Source organism: Sus scrofa, chromosome 14, assembly GCF_000003025.6.
Source record: "Sus scrofa isolate TJ Tabasco breed Duroc chromosome 14, Sscrofa11.1, whole genome shotgun sequence".
Taxonomy (NCBI): domain Eukaryota; kingdom Metazoa; phylum Chordata; class Mammalia; order Artiodactyla; family Suidae; genus Sus; species Sus scrofa.
In genome coordinates, this window is record NC_010456.5 from 12,637,870 (window position 1) to 12,656,042 (window position 18,173).

Below are 18,173 nucleotides of genomic sequence, written 5' to 3' on the forward strand. Positions count from 1 at the left end.
ACCTACCCTGATGGATTTCCAAATTTAGTGACATAAAATTCAAACTTGACCCAGGAGATTCTTTATTATCGTGCTTCGGTGTCACAGTCTAATTTCATCTTTCACCTCCTGACTCAATCAATTTTAACCCACCCAGAACTTCTCACTATTCTCTGAACATACAATATTCTATGATGCTGGGCCTCAATCCCACTTTATGATCTTTCCATCAGGAAGTCTTTTTCTTCCTCCAAGACCCACCTTAATTGTCATCTCCTCAGGAATGTCCTTCTCAGTTTCCAAAGCAGAGAAACTTCTTTATTTTCTGAGTGCCTACAGCACTGTGACCAAGCATCTCATAATTCATACCACTCAAGACTGTAATTTACCTGTTTAATTGTCTGATTTCCCATTAACCTCTCAGCACCTCAAAGAGCGAACTGTTTTTACTAATTTTTAAAAACTCCCAGACCCAGCACATACCTGAACCCAGCATATACTGTGGTCGGGTCTCTCAAAATACCTTGATTGAATCAAACGCAACCCTTCCATAAAGTAGGGAAAAGAGAATCTAGTTCTAACAGTATAAATGTTGAAGCAGAAAATGAGAAAACAATTGAGACTGTCTTGCAAAGGCTCAGGCTCCACTGTCAAGGGGTGCAGACCGCCCACTGCTCACCGCTGAATATCCTTGTTCTTCCACAAGGAGGCTGACTGAGCCTTGGGAACTCGTTCAATGAAGTTCACCAGCTCTTCCATGAGGAGCCTGCGTTTAAACAAAGAACATGATGAACACTCAAGAGAATTAGAAAAGCAAGGCCCTCTAACATTGCAGCCAAGAGAAATGGGCTTGTCTGCTGTCTCTCCCTGTCTTTCTCTCTGTTGCATATAAACATGGACACCATTTTATATGAAGCTGAACAAAAACCTAGCCTTCATGTTGAATTTCCATGTTAAAAATTACAAATGTAAGTGATTTAATTCACCTTTAAAACAAGCTGGAGTGTTTCTTGTCTCTAAACATTGAGAAAATATAAGCCTACGGTTTAACTCTCACTCTTAAGATCTCTGCCTTTATTTATGTAATTAAAAATTCAAAAGGAGAAAAAGTTAAATGGGTATTAAGTACCTGGTATTGGTGGCAGCAGAGGTGGGGATAGAGTTGTTTTTTAAGGACAGTATTAAATGGACATTTTAAACTGGTCAAATAAGTTTTCTTGATGTATGTTTTAGGAAGGGACAAAATTCCACATGGTAGAATACTCTAAGGACTAATCCTAAAAATTTAACTCAAGGACCTGCAGAAGGATAGGCTCTGCAGATCACAAGATGGGTTATCAGAGAATTACGACTGAGGAAATCTAAGAAATGCCTCAGTCAGTGGGATGAGTGATCCCATGCTCTGAGGAATACATGGGACAGAGAGCACTGTGAGGGCCCTGGGTGGCTAGAGGATGACTCGGAACCTAGAAACTGATTTTCAACACCTTGAATCCTCTATATAACCCAGGATAGATGTTCCACATTGATTTAAACCCTCTCTCAAAAACATATTGTCATGGTGAGGTATCAATTTGTTAGAATCTGAATGCTGAGCAACTTCCTTTCATTCCCATTCATTTACTCATTCCTAATACCACTATTATCTTTTTGAAGGAGCAGTACCCGTTCTGGCATCCTAAGATCTGGGTTCCAGACTCATCTCTTGTTTGGCTGCAGCTTTCAGGAGAACAGTCTGGTATGCATCCTAGGGCATTAATTTTCTCAGACTCGAATCTAACGTGCTCAGCTTATCCTCTCACTGAAACTGATCCCTCACCTGGAGTGTTGTACTTTTCTATAATGTCTCTTCCTCAGATCATTTGTTTTTCTGTACACTCTGCAGGTAACATAGTTTGACACAAAAATAGGAACACGGTTTGGTTCATTTCTGGTAATTCCACCTTGGTGGACTTCAGCCAGACCCTAGAACCCAAAGCTAAGAGTCTATTTTGCACTTTGAGCCCCTATTTTTAGGTTTTGATAGTTTTACCTTGTATTGTGCTTGTTTGTTTGCTTCAACACAATCCTTTTTTTCCGGGGTAATTTTCTTCCCATGATTTTTTTTTCCTCACTAAATGACGCTGCGGTTAGTTGAAACAACCATCTGTCCCATGGAGGCTTGGGAGGGGCGGGACCAGAGATGGCTTGGCATTCTCAGAGTCAAAGGCAAGCTCTGAGGTTTTTACTCCATAGAGTTTCACTCTGTCAACAGTACAGACACCTTAACCATCTAATTACTTATCCTGTTTTCTACAAGCCGTCTCCATTTATAGGCTGCACTCAACTATAAATGGTGGGGGGTTAGGGGAGGGGGGGCGGATTTTGAAAGCAAAGTAATAAAATTTCTTCTTCTTTTCTTAAATATGCTATGTTCCTTTCTCATGGGAAGTGCTCTGCATTGCATCTTGGTAGCATCTCAGTGACTGTTACTCCCCTAATTAGTATCATCGGCACAGAGGAGCTGTCTCTGCAAACTCCTTCTTCCCATTCTTCTAAAAAGACTAACAACCACTCTTGGCAGCATCAAACTCTAGGCCACGCCAGTGAACATTTGTTTTATCTAAAGAGTTGTCTCTTCATGCCTATTCTCTGGGTCAGCTGCTCAGAAGGAAATAATGATCCCTCCTGACACAACACTCTATTAAATAGTCACTGCTGAAGGAAGGCGCTCTCTGGTCACTTTCGAACGGCACAACAGCAAACGCTCTCACCCTCTCACCTGCCGATCTGAACGGTGGGCTCAGTGGCATACACCGTGCCTGTGAACCCGGTGTGCTCGGTGATGTAGGGCAGAGCCATCATGCAGTGATAGTTAGAGATGAGGATCACATCTACCGTAGACAGATCTATTAGCTCCGTCTGAAAAGAAAGGGGAGGGAATGATACATATCTGTGGAGGGCACATAGATCAACATGATGGGGCTGAAAAATGATGTTGTCAGAAAGCAGAGGAGTGGTTTTTGGTATCGCAGAATAATGACACTTTTCCTGCAACACTTCGACTCCCCCATTTTAGGATATTTCCTAGTGTCGGCATTAAGCAGAGGGCGGCATGGTGATCAATGAGGACACAGTCTGTCCACCAGCAGGGCCCTGATTTTACTAAAACAGAGTTCTCAGTTAGACATAGGAGGATAGATGGCAGCAGGATACTTCGGCCATTGCTTCCTGGCAAGTGGGACCAGGTAACATGAAGCAGCGAGAGCAGCGCATCGGCTGCAGGGAATGAGAATGGAACACACCACTGCTATGGGCCACAGGGAACAGGGATCGGCATACAGAAACTAGCTCTTCAAAGTCAAATGTGGGAGGGGACTTTCCTTTTTTTATGAGGTAACTCTTGACTACAAGTGCTGGATAGAGCCAAAAAAAAAAAAAAAAAAAAAAAAATAGTGGCAGAGTCAAAAAAGAAGATTATACCCTAATTATAACCCCAAATCTACCTTTTACTGTATAGCTATAAAGGTCAGCTGAAAAGGAATGGAGTTTCCTGGTGGCCTAATGGTTAAGGATCTGGTGTTGCCACTGTTGTGGCTTGGGTCACTGCTGTGGTTTGACCCTTGGCCTGGGAACTTCCGCATGTAGTGGGTGTAGCCAAAAAAAAAGAAAAAAGAAAAAAAGAAAGGTCAGATGAAAAGGGAAAAGACAAGTTGGCAGGTGATGGGAAATGCTACTCACATTTAGTAAATTGTATGAAAATTCTTTTAGCAGAAGGGATTGTTTTACCCATAAATTTAAGTCCTACCTCTCTTTTAGGGCTCAATTCTCTTCTTCCACTAAGCCTTCCTGATTAGCTCAGATGAAAGAAACCACTTCTTCCTCAGAACTGCTCCGGCACTTCATGAATTTCTCTCTTATGGCTGTTATTATTCTGTACGATGGTACTTCAAAGTACCACTTTGTCCCTCAAAGACTGAATGTCTCCGAACTCAAGAATCCTAGGTGACTCATCTCTGTTCCCTCTCAGCTGCAGCAGCCAGTATGTTAAGAGACAGTGCACTGGGGTTGAAGAATGCATGGTGACAAGTGGCACTCTCTCTGGAGAAAGTGAGATGCTATGGTTCAGAAACGTAGCCCCAGTTGCCAAGCTGCCCTCATGGAAGTCACCCCACGGATGTGTGCAGTATGGACAGTGTGGGGTCGCTCAGGGAAGTGCTTCAGTGGGAATGGGTCCCAGAGCTTCCATGTCCCGCACAGAGACGTAACAAAGATGGCTGTGCCACCTCTGCAAGCGACAGAGACAGTATGCCATTTTGGCTGTGGGTATTTTCTGGCCGAAGTTCTAACTTTCCGTGTAAAGAAAGTTGACTGAATAAAGCCACCAAGGCATAATCTGCTCCTGAGGACAGCATGGAGTTCAGAGGTCAGAAGCTACTCACTGCCAGGGCGATGGTCATCTGTGTGAATAAAATGTCTAATGTCAAGGGCTGAACTCTATGCTGTGCACTCAACTTCCAAGACCATAACCTCACATGGTCCTATTCCCCAACACCCTCTAGAACCATTTGTATACACATGAGAAAATGAAGGCAGAGTAGCAGAGTGACAGGTCCAGAAGAAAACAAGGGAAGGACAGTTGAAGCAACAGTAAAGCTCAAAAGCATCCCTACCTTAATTCTACCTATATAGAAACTGGGTAGGAATAGTTGAAATTTTTCTTAAATATGTAAGAATCAGCCCACAGGGAATTCCCTAGTGGTCTAGTGGTTAGGATTTGGCGCTTTCACCACTGTGGCCCGGGCTCTATCCCTGGTCTGGGAACTGAGATATCACATCAAGCCACTGCATACTGCAGCCAGAAAAACAAAAAACAAAACAGCCCAGAGTCTAGAAGAATAAGACATTTGGTGAGGACAGCTGAAATACACACACACACACACACTGCCTGGATATATCAAGAGTGTCTACATACATTTTTCTCAGAAAAATAAATTTAATTTTATTATTTTTTTTTGTCTCTTAGGGCTGCATCCACGGCATTTGGAGGTTCCCAGGCTAGAGGTCGAATTGGAGCTACAGCTGCCGGCCACAGCCACAGCCACAGCCACAGCACGGTGGGATCTGAGTAGAGTATGTGACCTACACCACAGCTCATGGCATCACCGGATCCTTAACCCACTGAGCAGGGCCAGAGATCGAACCCAGGTCCTCATGGATCCTAGCTGGGTTCGTTACTGCTCAGCCACGAAGGGAACTCCATTTTAATTTTAAACTTGTATACAGACACTGGGTTCTACAGACCATGAACTATAATTTTATGGTCAAAACCACTATAATTTATTGGTTGCTTACTATACTGTCCTAGATTTTATGCAGTGTATGGTATAGATTTTTGGGGGAATACAAAGATATTTAAGGTAGTTTCACTAGAGAATCAATTATATGAGGAGTGGGATTTTAGTTCTGCCTGGCTTGGCCACATGTCAGCCAAGACTGGACTGTGTAGGAAAGCCCTCTCTCTTGATTCTATGACTCTCCTATTTTCTCCTGATCATACAATGCCCTGGTTGATCTTAAAATAGTGAGCATTACTACCTTGTCATAATCCACAAGTTATACAAGTTGAAAAACTCTAGAACCCTAAATATATTAGTGCTGCTTTAGCTCTGCAAAGGTGAACTGTGAAACAGTGACTGTCTAATTTCAAAGTTTACTTCTCTGTGGAGCAAGTCAGAAAGTCACCAGAACACCAAGCCATGAATCCTCCACTGTTGGCCGTAAGCTGAAGGCTGCAGCAGTCAGTGCCATAGGCAGTAAACTGAAAATAAATGCAGCACTTGGGACTAGCAATCTTTGAGCAGATGGGGAACTGCCCCACCAATTCCTAAAAGACAAATGAGGATGACAAAAAGATTTTATTGGCAGGTAGGGAGAGCTCAGGATTCTGGATAACTCCACTCTTGTCCCTACTACTTCATCACAAACTTTCTCCTTTATCTGCCAACTTCAACTACCACGGCCTTCTTTGTTTTCCTTCCTCTGTTTCGCTCTGGGATCCTAAAAGAGCACATACACATACTTCAAAGAGAGAAAAAAGTTTATCTAATAGGTATCAAAGCAAGTTGTGGAACTGGAAAGAGAAAGAGGGGAAAAGGACAAAAATAAAGGACACAGTACTCCCAACTTTTCTCTCTGGTTCTGACTTATGAAAGTATTTTCCACAGGCATAGAAATCCCCTGGGCACATGGAAGGAAGAGAATGGCAGCTTCTTATTTATTTATTTTGTCTTTTTGCCATTTCTTAGACCACTTCCGTGGCATATGGAGGTTCCAAGGCTAGGGGTTGAATTGGAGCTGTAGCCACCGGCCTACGCCAGAGCCACAGCAATGCGGGATCCGAGCCGTGTCTGCAACCTACACCACAGCTCACGGCAGCACCAGATCGTTAACCCACTGAGCAAGGGCAGGGACCGAACCTGCAACCTCATGGTTCCTAGTCGGATTCGCTAACCACTGCGCCACGATGGGAACTCCGAGAATGGCAGCTTCTTATTGATTTCCTCAGGACCCCTGGGCTGGCTAGTGGCTCACCTCCACTCATCTGTGTGCGGAGAACTCCATCCAGGCCACTCTGGTGATTAGGCCTGTCAGGTGAGATTAGTTTCCTTTACAACTAGTGGAAACTGATTTGTTTCCCTTAAAACAATGAAGCTGGACCCAGATGCTTATAACAAGTCATATTGTTATAACAATATGTAAGCAACAAGTATCTGTGACTCAGTTTGGAATCTGTGAAATTTCAAGCAATATTCCATATGTTATTTTAAGTGAGCAAGAATTTTCACAGTTACTGTATTGGTTGAATAATAGCAATTCTCAATTACCCCAGAAAAAGAATGGCAATCTGAGACAGGGGCATTATCCAGTCTGCCCCCTGCATCTGAGGATGTGAAACCTGCAGATGCAGAGGGCCAACCCTCTCCACTGTACTACATCATCTTATATTAGGTACTTAAGTATCTGTGGTTGGTATCCATGGGGCTCCTGGAATCAATCCCCTGCATATACCAAGGGATGACTATGATACAAAACTGAAAGGCTTGAGTTATTTCTTTACCTTGTCCCAAACCACCCCCCAGTACAAGTGTCAGAGGGGATTTTTAGAAAGAAGTAAGAATAGGAAGAAGAGAGTGACTCAGTGATTTACAGATAACATAAAAAGCTCCTAAATGATCACATTTTAGCCATATAACACAGTGCCTGGAAAAATAGATTCATTTCAATTTGAGAACAGGAAGCTAAGCCCCTTACAATTATTTCTTGAATTCATTTTGAGAGATGGCAAGATGTGCTTTGTTTCTACAATGAGATTCACTTTAATCTTACCTCGGGTAGGCAGAATTCGGGCACGGAATCCACAAATACATGACCTGAGCACTCCTTTAGCTCCTAAAAGACAAGAAAAAAAAAATTCCAGGAAGACATATCCAATACATAGAGCACCAGGGAAATCTCATCCCCAAATCAACCTTTCCATAAAGTATCACAGACTACTGGAGTTGGAAGAAAACTGGAAAGTTAGCTAGGTCAACTGTTGGTGGTTTATGCTCAGAAAGGCTAAATGTTTATTCAGGATAAACAAAATGCTGATTGGCAGCTGACTGAAGAAGTGAATGCACATTTTTTTTTTTTTTTCTTTTTACGGCCGTACCTGTGGCATTAGGAAGTTCCCAAGCCAAGGGTCGAACTGGAACTATATAGCTGTGGCCACTCTGGATCTGAACTGCATCTGCAACCTTCGCTGCAACCTGCCCACTGAGTGAGGCCAGGGGTCAAATCCATATCCTCACAGAGACAACACTGGTTCCTTAACCCACTGAGCCACAACAGGAACTCCAATGCACATTTCTTGATGGCACTTCGAGGAAGCCATGTGTGGACAAGATTTCCATGTGCTTCCATGATTCATGATCCAGTGCCTTCCAAATAATAGTTCCATGGACCATACCGGCAATATCAGAATGATCTGGGAACACTGATGGAAGGAGATTCCAGGGCCCTACCTAAGATCTAAGGAATCAGAAACTCTAAGGATAAGGCCATGGAACCTATATTTAAACAAGCACCTCCAGGGATTCTGTTCTGGCAATTAGGTTAGGAGTCCCAGCCGTAAACAAATGACATAAAGCCTCTTTCTCCTCCTACCAAGGGTTGAGGGGAAAGTAAAGAGGAGATGAAGAGTAGAGATTAAACAACCACAAATACCACCACTATCATTCAAAAGAAAAAAGTGGACTTAGAAAGAAAGAGAGGAGTTCCCAGCGTGGCTCGGTGGTAACAAACCCGACTAGTATTCATGAGGATGTGGGTTCGATTTCTGGCTTCACTCAGTCGGTTCCAGTGTTGTCGTGAGCTGTGGTGAAAGTCTGAGACATGGCTTGGATCCCTGTTACTGTGACTGTGGTTTAGGCCAGTGGCTGTAGCTCCGATTTGACCCCTGGCCTGGGAACTTCCTTATGCCACAGGTGAGGCCCTAAAAAGACAGAAAAAAAAAAAAAGAAAGAAAACAAAAAGGAAAGAGAAGAGAGAGCAACTTCCCACTCTGCCCATGACCTACCATATTTAATATGCCTGTCTTAGTTTGGATTCCTTCACAAGCAGACCCTCAAAAAAGGGTAGGTGCAAGCTTATAAGGGAGGTGTTAAAAAAACAGCAGGAGGAAGGGCAAGTGATAAAGGGAAAAGAAGGTGGCTGATAATGGATATGTTATGGAGCTACACACCACTGTGGGCAACAGAGGCTCATTTCCAAAGAGAAACTCAGAAAGAGGGTAACACCTACACCATGGAGTTATTCTACCCAGGGGCAAGGCATTTGGGCTATTTATCTAACAACTCCTGCATTTGGGGCAGCTTCAGGAAACACACTGTCAGGCAAAGCCATACAGGTATTGACATCTGGAATTATGACAAAGGACACTGAAGAGATAGGAATGGGCCACCAACAGGGTCTGCTACAATGCCTCCAGGAGGCCACTAGAGTTGCTGCCTTCCCTTGATGACATTTCATACCAATATCTATGTAGGAGTTTTTGCTCCAAAGTTAAAGCAATCTGTGACTTTAGAACAAATCTAGTGAAAGAATTTGCTCTCTCCCGAAAGAGAAAAATACTGTTAGAATTTTGGTCCACTGTGTTTTTATTAGTCACCAAACATAGATTTCTATATACTCATATATATACATATATATATTGATGTATTGTAGTCTGGATGATTTTTTTTTTTTTTTTTTTGTCTTTTTGCCATTTCTTGGGCCGCTCTTGCGGCATATGGAGGTTCCCAGGCTAGGGGTCTAATCGGAGCTGTAGCCACTGGCCTATGCCAGAGCCACAGCAACGCGGGATCCGAGCCGCGTCTGCGACCTACACCACAGCTCACGGCAACGCCGGATCTTTAACCCACTGAGCAAGGGCAGGGATCGAACCCTCAACCTCATGGTTCCTAGTCGGATTCGTTAACCACTGCGCCACCACGGGAACTCCTGAATGATTTTACTCTCAATCTTTATCTGAAAACAGGGTATTAAATAAATGTTATTTTTCTTTTGAATTTTACATATTGCATATCAGAAACTTGATAGAATATTTCCTCCCCTTGCCCTCCACTGTAAACTCCAGTTCCTCTCCTGTGAGTACCATTTAACCAGTGAAAGGCTGAGCCAAAAAGAGCCTGAAAACCATTTTTAATTACAATGTACCTGCCAGCTAAAAACAAATGAGCAATTACGTTTAATGGAACACGACTCCCGACTCCCTTAGGATGAGGTTAAAAATGATTAAAGACAAACCATGGGAAATTTCAAAGCGCTGCCTGGTCTTATATTGGCTATGTAATCTCCTTCCCTGTATTGCTATGTATCAGGGTATGTCTGTCTCCCATGACAAAGCCTCCTCCGAGGCTCTCATCCTTCCTGGCCTGGAGCAGCATATTTGCCATTCCATGCACTTACAATGTCACTGTGTTTTATTCACCACTCCCTCCTAATGAAATGCTCCCACATACACATGCAAGTCATTTCGCTCACAATGAATGGGTAATGGGATGCCTCTAAGCCTTTCTAAGGGAACAATGATTTACAGCCAGCAGGAGAGTTAGGCTGAAATTTCATCAGGTGCACAGATTCTTGAATGTCACAGGATTTTACAGTTGGCTATGAGGGAAATCTGCTTTCAAATCATGCATTTGGCTCCCACTTGAGGTTCGGGTGCAGGTACCAGAATTAATTCTGTAAAAAGAGCACCTCTGTATTTAAAAATGTCTACTACAAGAAGGAAATGCCTTATTCAGATGAATCATTTTAAGAATCTTTACGCTTAGTCTTTCAATTGGGAAACTCGGGAGAGGAAGAATGATTTGGAGGTCTAAGAACGGCATAGATTAGCATTACAGTTTTTAATCTTCCTTTACCGCTGATTTTTTTCAGTATAAAATTTGACTCGATTATAGTTTTAACCATTTTTTTATCTTTGGTCTCTTATGTGTAAAGCTAAATACCTAAAAACACTTGAGGAAGGAATTACTGTGATGATAATCTAATACCAAAAATTGAAGGACTTTTCTTGTGGTGCAGTGGAGGTCCAATGTCATTGCAACAGCTTGGGTCAAGGTTATGCTGCAGGTTCGACCCCTGGCCCAGGAACTTCCATATGTCGTAGGTGTGGCTGAAAAAAAGAAAAGAAAAAACTCACAGTACTAAGAGGGTTGAAATTATTAAAAAAATAAAAAAAGGAAGAGAAAAAGTACACTCCTTACCTATAGAGAAATAGTACAAGCTCAGAACAAAATGAACTGGATGTAATTCTCTAATAAGCATCACCTTTGAAACTCTCATCACAATTCTAAAAATAATAGTTTTCTTTATATTGTGATAAAATGTACTTGCAGCAGATGCTCTTATATTTTACATGAGAAAACTGTTTCTGCAACTGAACACCAAAATTCCCTAAAAGGCTCTTAAAAACAATAATCATCAAGTACTGAAGACTCTACATGGGTCACGGGATTTTTTAGGGAGAAGACACAGGGGGGGGGAAAAAATGAGCCCATGAGTCACATTACTATAGGGTGGCTCCGGGACGACAAGACAGCTTTTCTCTAGGTACAGGTACACTTTAGCTAATCATTACCTTGTCCAAGAAAGCATTTCCATCCTTTAGGGACCAGCCAGGAAGATTAGACAGCCTGGGACTGCAAAACAAAAGATTAAATTATCCTAAGTAGATTATAATCCTCAGTGATTTCATGGTGACTGTACTGGCTCCATAAAGTTAAAAACAGTTTGAAATTACTGGCAGCAATGCTCACCCAAAATACCAATCAAAAAGATGAAAAGTAACTGTGTGGTACCAAGGTTAAGAATTATGTGGCAATGGAACATGAAAAAGCTAAATAGTTTTGTGCTAAATTGGGAAAATTAAAAGAATGCTATGTGGAATAATAAAGAGAAAAAAGAGAGATGGACTACGAAAGCATTGGATAGTTATCTAATTACCAGCCCCGACTTCACCTTGCCTGCGTCTGACAAGCCTGAGGGGAAGCCATATATGGGACCAACATATTGTGGGTGACAAAACAGACCTGAGAGGGGTCAGGTACTCTGACAAGAACATTTAGCTACCTACCAGCCAGAATTCACCACAGATAAAAATATCTGATTTCTGGTCAAGTCCACATTCTGGATTCACTGCCTATAAATGGATTAGTCATTTGTCACCTGTGGCTTGCAATTCTAATTCTGGAAAATGAAGCTAGTTTTCTGAAATGTAACAAAATGACACTATATCTATGCAAATAGTTTCTAGAAGGTGAGGTTTATTTCACATATCTGAATCAGAAATCATGCACTCTGGTAATCTCAGGATTTAACGGTGTGCTATTAGTTGACTAGAAGAATTATGCTGGAGGCTGAAAATGCAAATGACTCAAGAGAAAAAAAAATGCTGCTAAGAAAAACATAATGATCAAGGTGATATGAGAAGAAAAGAACATCGGACGTACAAGTTGCATGGCAAAAGGATTTTAACACTTCAAAATTAGTCTGTGAGGTAAAAATTAAGGGCAAAGTATACATGTGGGACTAAAAGACTCTATAATCAGAAACCAAATTAATGTATAGAACTTTATCCTCTTACCAAAATAATTCTATCAAATTCCGACTTTGTAATTAGTGGTATGTACAAAAGTCACACTGAAACATAAATATGTGAATCACTGTCAATCTTCTAGGAAAGATTAAACACCTGAATAAAATACGCATGAATCTAATTTTAGAAAAAATTGAGAATCTGGGGAAGTAAGCTTTAATTTTGACATAATTTCAAGCTCACAGAAAAGCTGAAAGAATATAAGTACAATGAAGTCCCACATACCCTGTGACTAGATTCTCTGTTTACGTTCTGCCTTTATTAATCAAAAAGTGATGGATTTCCTTATGGCACAGCAGGTTAAGGATCTGGTGTTGTCACTGCAGCTGCTTGGCTTGCTGCTATAGCACAGTTCTATCTCTGGCCCAGGAATTTCCACATGCCACAGGTGCAGTCAAAAAAAAGGAGGCAGGGAGAATTGTGGACTTCATACTTGAGAATGCAAATTACTTAACTAGAAGAATCAAATTTGGTTGGCATAAATTATACCTGAAAAAAATTTTTTTTAAACTCTAGGAGTTTCCTCATTCAGAAAAACATTCTATTACCATGAGCTGTTTAATTCCCATCTCATTTCACAGTCACATACACAGTAGCATCACTTATGTAGACTTCTTACTTAAAAGATATTGTTTACTATCAGATTAGATTGAAAAAACAAGTACTCTAATAGAAGTGTAATGACAAGACAATGTGAATACTTTCAGCACACTAACTTTCTAAAAGAGGGCTGTAAATACCCACTTCCCTTTACAAAGAGAACTGGATTACAGGATGTGAATTCCGTCTGTTCCTCATCGGACACACACAAATCATCCTTGAAGTTACAGATGACTGATTCAATTAGTTTTGTCCTCAACAAGTGGCTAGAAATAGTACGCTGCTTATCAAAAAATAATTTCTTAAAAAATTTACTTCTATGAAGGCTGTAGTTACTCTGGATTTGAGAAAATTGCTAGTAGATGGGACTGAAAGCTCCAAGGAGAGCACAGCCATGTTATAACAACAGTGTCAAAGATAAGGGCCACAGAAACGTGTCACCAGATGGCAAATGGATGCTGACTATGGAGATGAAAATATTGTTACTGGGGTCCAGAAAGTTAATGACTAAATGATGAACAGTAAACTTTAAGCTACCAAACAGGCAGAGATTTATCACTTCATTCTTAATGATTACAAAATTTGACTGTGTAAAGTTTTTAAACAAGGAAACAAATCTCTTCACAGAAACCTCCATTAATAAAATACGGGAGGCAATGACATTAGAAAAATTGATTATAGATGAACACATCTTGGCATCCACTATTTAACAATTTCTCTTTTTATTATTTAACAAATTCTAAGGAAAAGAGGATGCTATAAAAAAAGTTATAGTCAAGAAAAAGCCATAAGCATAAAATTTTTTTTTTAGTATCTTTTAAAATAGGTAAAGTATTCCCATTAAGTAAGTAAATAAATAACTTAAGGCCTTTAAAAGTAATCCCTTGCCTAGAAAATAGTGAAAGGTAGAATGAACATGGTAGACAATTCTTTTTTTTTTTTTTTTTTTTTTTTGCTCTTTAGGGCTGTACCTGAAGCAAGTGAGGTTTACAGGCTAGGGGTCTAATCAGAGCTACAGCTGCCGGCCTACACCATAGCCACAGCAACACCAGATCCGAGCCGCATCTTGTGACCTACACCACACACCTCATGGCAATGCCGAATCCTTAACCCACTGAGCAAGGCCGGGGATCAAACCTGCACCCTCATGGCTTCTAGTCGGATTCTTTTCCGCTGCACCATGATGGGAACTCTGACAATTCTTTTTCTATGTTTTGTTTTCCTAATTTCCTACTTTGAAATGTATTACTTTTATAATCAGAAAATAACAGAAGCAGGTCTACAATTCATTCATTCAAAAAATATTTACAAAAGTGTACTCTAAGTATGCAAACTACAGCGATATGACAGTAAATAATCCCTGAGTTTTAGGAGTTTTCACTCTAGTATAGGGAAATAGTAAGCTATTACTTACAATAGAATAAAAGAGCACTTGTGACAGTGTGCAGTGGTGTGAGAGCGCAGGGAGCAGGAGTAACATGGTGGAAATAGAGGGCATTTTTCCAGAAAGAGGAAAGGGAACAGCCTCCTAGTTTGGTATAATATGGAGGCAGGATGAGGTGCTCATCTTCACTCATTCATTAATGAGTCGAAGCACGGAGATGTGTCGAGCACAGAGATGCTGGTGACATGACCGTGAGCAACATGTACCAGTTCTCCTGTGGTGGGAGGAAAGATAGACAGATCAAGTAATCACACGAACAGAGAACAAGCTGTTAGGAACAAGGCAGGAGTATAGCTCAAAGCACCACAAAGTTTCCTGATGAAGGACTGGTCTAGGCAGCATCAGGACTTCTCTGAAGCTCTGATGACTGAGCTGAGGTCTGGACAGTAGTGCAGTCAAGGGGAAACTGGATTGAGGGGCAGAGATCCGAGGGGATAGAGAAAGAAGCTTCAAGGCCCAGCACTTTCCTCCAAAGTGCTGGGTGAAATTTCAGAAGAGTCCCATATACCCTCTCCCTCTCTCCAATTAAAATGCCATCTCTCTGTCCTTCCTATATAGAAACTAGAGTCTTAAAGGATCTGAGAGATGACCTCTTGCTAAGCTGGCTAAGGGAAGGTGGGATGAGGGAGCAGCAAAAAGCCTTCCTGGCTGAAGGGATAATCTGTGGAATGCTCCCAGGCAGGAGGTAAGATTTCTTTGAAACAGAGAGGAAACAAAGAGCATGATGCTAGAGCAATAGGCATAATGACCCAGGATGAACTTTGTATTTATCCTAAGAGTAATGAAAAACCACTGGAAGATCTTAAATAGGTGAGAGACAAGATGAGATGTGTATTTCTAAAAGATGACTTTGGAGAGAAGTGACAGCAAGTACCTTCTGATAACATATAGCATCATTTGCATGGTATTCCTACCAAAAACAGTAACCCCAACCCAAGCATGAGGAAACATGAGACTATATAAAATAAATGGTCTGTACTCCTAAAAAAAAGCCAGGTCATAAAAGACATATAGACTATAGACTGTGAAACTCTTCCAGGTGAAAGGAGATCAAAGACGTAACCAGACACAATGTGTGCTCTGGACTGGATCCTGGACGGGTAAGTTATTTTTCTTTTTTGATATAAAAGGCATTACAGAGAACTATGAACTAGTATAACTTGGGAAATACGAATAAGGTACACAGTTCAGATATTAAGTTTCCTGATTCTGATTATTGTACTATGGATATGTGAGACAATGTGCTTCTTAGAAAATAGGCCCAAGTGTTTAGGTGGCAAAGGAACATTGTGCTTCTATCTTTCAAGTGGGTCAGAAAAAACTATATGCATATGTATAAAGAAGAAATGATAAAGCCAATGTGATAAAATGTTAACAACTGGTAAGAGTAACTGGGAGTTGTTTGTACTACCCTTGCAACTTTTCTGTAAATATGAAGTGATTTCAAAATAAAAAGTTACACAAAAAGATGATTCTGGATCCAGATGGTGCCAAGAATAGAGCTGAAGAAACCGGCTGGGAGGCTTTAGCAGTAATGAGGATGATGACCACCAAGCAGCACTTAAGGGAAGTGACTGGATTCTATGGCTATCCAGCAGGTAAAAATGACAAGGCTTAATGAAAGAGTGCATGTGTGAAGTGAGCGAGGAAGGGGGCATCTAAGTTAACTCCCAGCTCTTTAGCTTTTACAACAGAAAGCCATTCCCTGAGATAGGGCAGCATGGGGGAAACCAGGTCTGTGAGGGTCTGCTCTCCTCCTCTGAACCAAGCCCAGTCATTAACTCAGTTTGGGGCATTTTGAGTTTTGAAGTGCTTTCAAAGGTACAACCAAGGAGAAAAACCAAGTAGGTATTTTGGATTTATGAGTCTGGAACTCAGAAGAGAGTTATCAACTAAAAGTACACATTTGTAAGTTATTGTCTAGATGGTTATTGAGGCCCTGAGCATTTAGTAAACTCCCCTGGTGGAGTCTCTGATGGCCAAGCACTGAATATTGAAGAATTCTGATGTGCGAAGGCCAGTTAGAGGAAAATGAATCTCCAAAGTAAACAGAGGAGGAAGAGTCAGAGAAGAAAATCAGGAATATATTATCATGGAGGAGAGCAATGCTGAATGGCCGAGGAGGATAAGGATGGCAAATATATAGCACAGCTAATGACATGGCAGTCATTCATGAATTTTACAAGATGTTCTGGTCGGTAATGTGGGCAAAGGAGATTGGAGAGGAATTAGGAGTGCCAAAGGAGAAGTGGAGTTGAGAGAAGTTTAAAAAGATTAAAAAAACTTTTAGGTTAGAAATGACTGAGCATAATTAAATGGGGAGGACTGGGTCAAGACACAAAGATTCAAGATAAAGGAAAGATTGTAACAGCAAGATGACTCAGAAGGTAAGAGGGGTTGGAATCCAGAAAAGATATAGGGTTCATTCATGTGACAAATATTTACTGAGCATCTACTACATGCCAAGAACTATTTTAGGCACTGGGGATACAGTGGAGAGCAAACAGCATTTCCGCCCTTGTAAAACTTATCTTTTAGCAGAGAAGAAAGACAATGTATAAACCAAGTATTTATGTATAATGTAACGTTATGTACTCTGAAGACAAACACAACAGGATGAGGGGGTAGGGAGGGACTGGGGATACTATTTTAGGCAAGAATACCTCCAAGGATTCCGGCTTGAGCAAAAGAAGACACCTTTTGTAAGAAACTGACATGGGCTGCCAATCATCCTATTAATATAGCCTCCTTCTGAGAGGAAAACGAGGACCAGGGGGAAGAGAGTAGACGTGGATTCCATATTCACTTGAGAATACAGAATTAGGTAAAGAAGAGAGGGAACAGGAAAGAGAAAACCTGTAGCTAGGACAGTGTGTCCAACTCAGACCCTGCAGAGTACGTAGGCCCTCTTTCGGAAACCCTCAGAGTACCTATACTTTACTTTTTTCATAATTATCACAAGTACATAGTTGTTTCCTTCCTTCCTTTCTTGATATGCTCTGAAGCTCTTCCATCTACTTTAGATCATGTTTCTGTTTCCCCTCTTTTATGTAGTATCACCTTTCACTACTGAGAGTTTATTTGCTTCTAAAAGTTACCCACTTCTCTTATAAATTGCTGCTTCTAACTAACAGGAAGCTGAAAAAACAACCTCCCAAACAAGGTCTCAGTAAGGGTAAACAGTGCTGACTGCAGGCCTAGAGTAATCTGCCTGCTTTAAGATATGGACTTTGGCTTCATGTGTGACTTTATGTTAGCTGACTAGTAGGAAAATAATGCACAGATACCTGCAAAAGAAATGTCAGGCTCTATGATGTCAAGTTCCTGCAAAGGAGGTTAAATGATTGTAAAATCCAATTCGTGGGGCTCATCAGTTGACCATTTATCAGCTCCTACGTGAATTAGCAAGAAAGATGAAATATATATGACCTCACTTGCACTGAGCAGTTGCAGGAACATTTTATAGAAGCTCAGAAGAAGTTATAATAAAGAAGTCAATCAATAAATCAATATAAAACTTTCCATCAACCCAGCCAAAGGAAATTATTTAGATGAACATTTTTAAGGGAACAAAGTAAACTTGGGACATCGCACAATGTAATGGTCATCTTGATACTGTTGGGTACCATTTTTCTGCAAACTAAAGCTCATTTTGCCTTGGATGCATCCACACATACCTTTGAACAAGTGGCAAAGGAAGGAAATTGAGGGTGGAAGTCATGTCCAGTCCACAGTCCAACATGATGGTGGTTGACTTGAATTTGAGCACGTTGCATGGTAAGGTAGGGTGCCCTGAAAGGCAATACTGGAAAAAAAAAATTCTAAAATCAAATCACTTCTGTCAACAATCAATTACAGAAAAAGTAAAAAAAAAAAAAAAAAAGTGAATTTAATGAAACGGATCATCAACTCTCATTAGAACAGTGTGTAAATTCAGCTAATTTTCCATATGGCTTCCTCCTTTTT

General features: G+C 41.0%; 1 protein-coding gene across 4 annotated transcripts in view; it reads right to left on the reverse strand.

Annotated features, from left to right (window-relative positions):
• The window catches only part of INTS9 (integrator complex subunit 9), a 115,346-nt gene that overhangs the window by 60,775 nt on the left and 36,398 nt on the right, over positions 1–18,173 (reverse strand). For all 4 annotated transcript variants that reach the window (XM_001928998.7, XM_021072408.1, XM_021072407.1 and 1 more), the window contains 5 exons: positions 17,885–18,012; positions 11,147–11,207; positions 7,348–7,410; positions 2,741–2,880; positions 659–745 (listed from right to left, as the gene is read on the reverse strand). In XM_001928998.7, the coding sequence (XP_001929033.5) occupies positions 659–745; positions 2,741–2,880; positions 7,348–7,410; positions 11,147–11,207; positions 17,885–18,012 (479 nt within the window). The remainder of the gene's footprint in view (positions 1–658; positions 746–2,740; positions 2,881–7,347; positions 7,411–11,146; positions 11,208–17,884; positions 18,013–18,173) is intronic.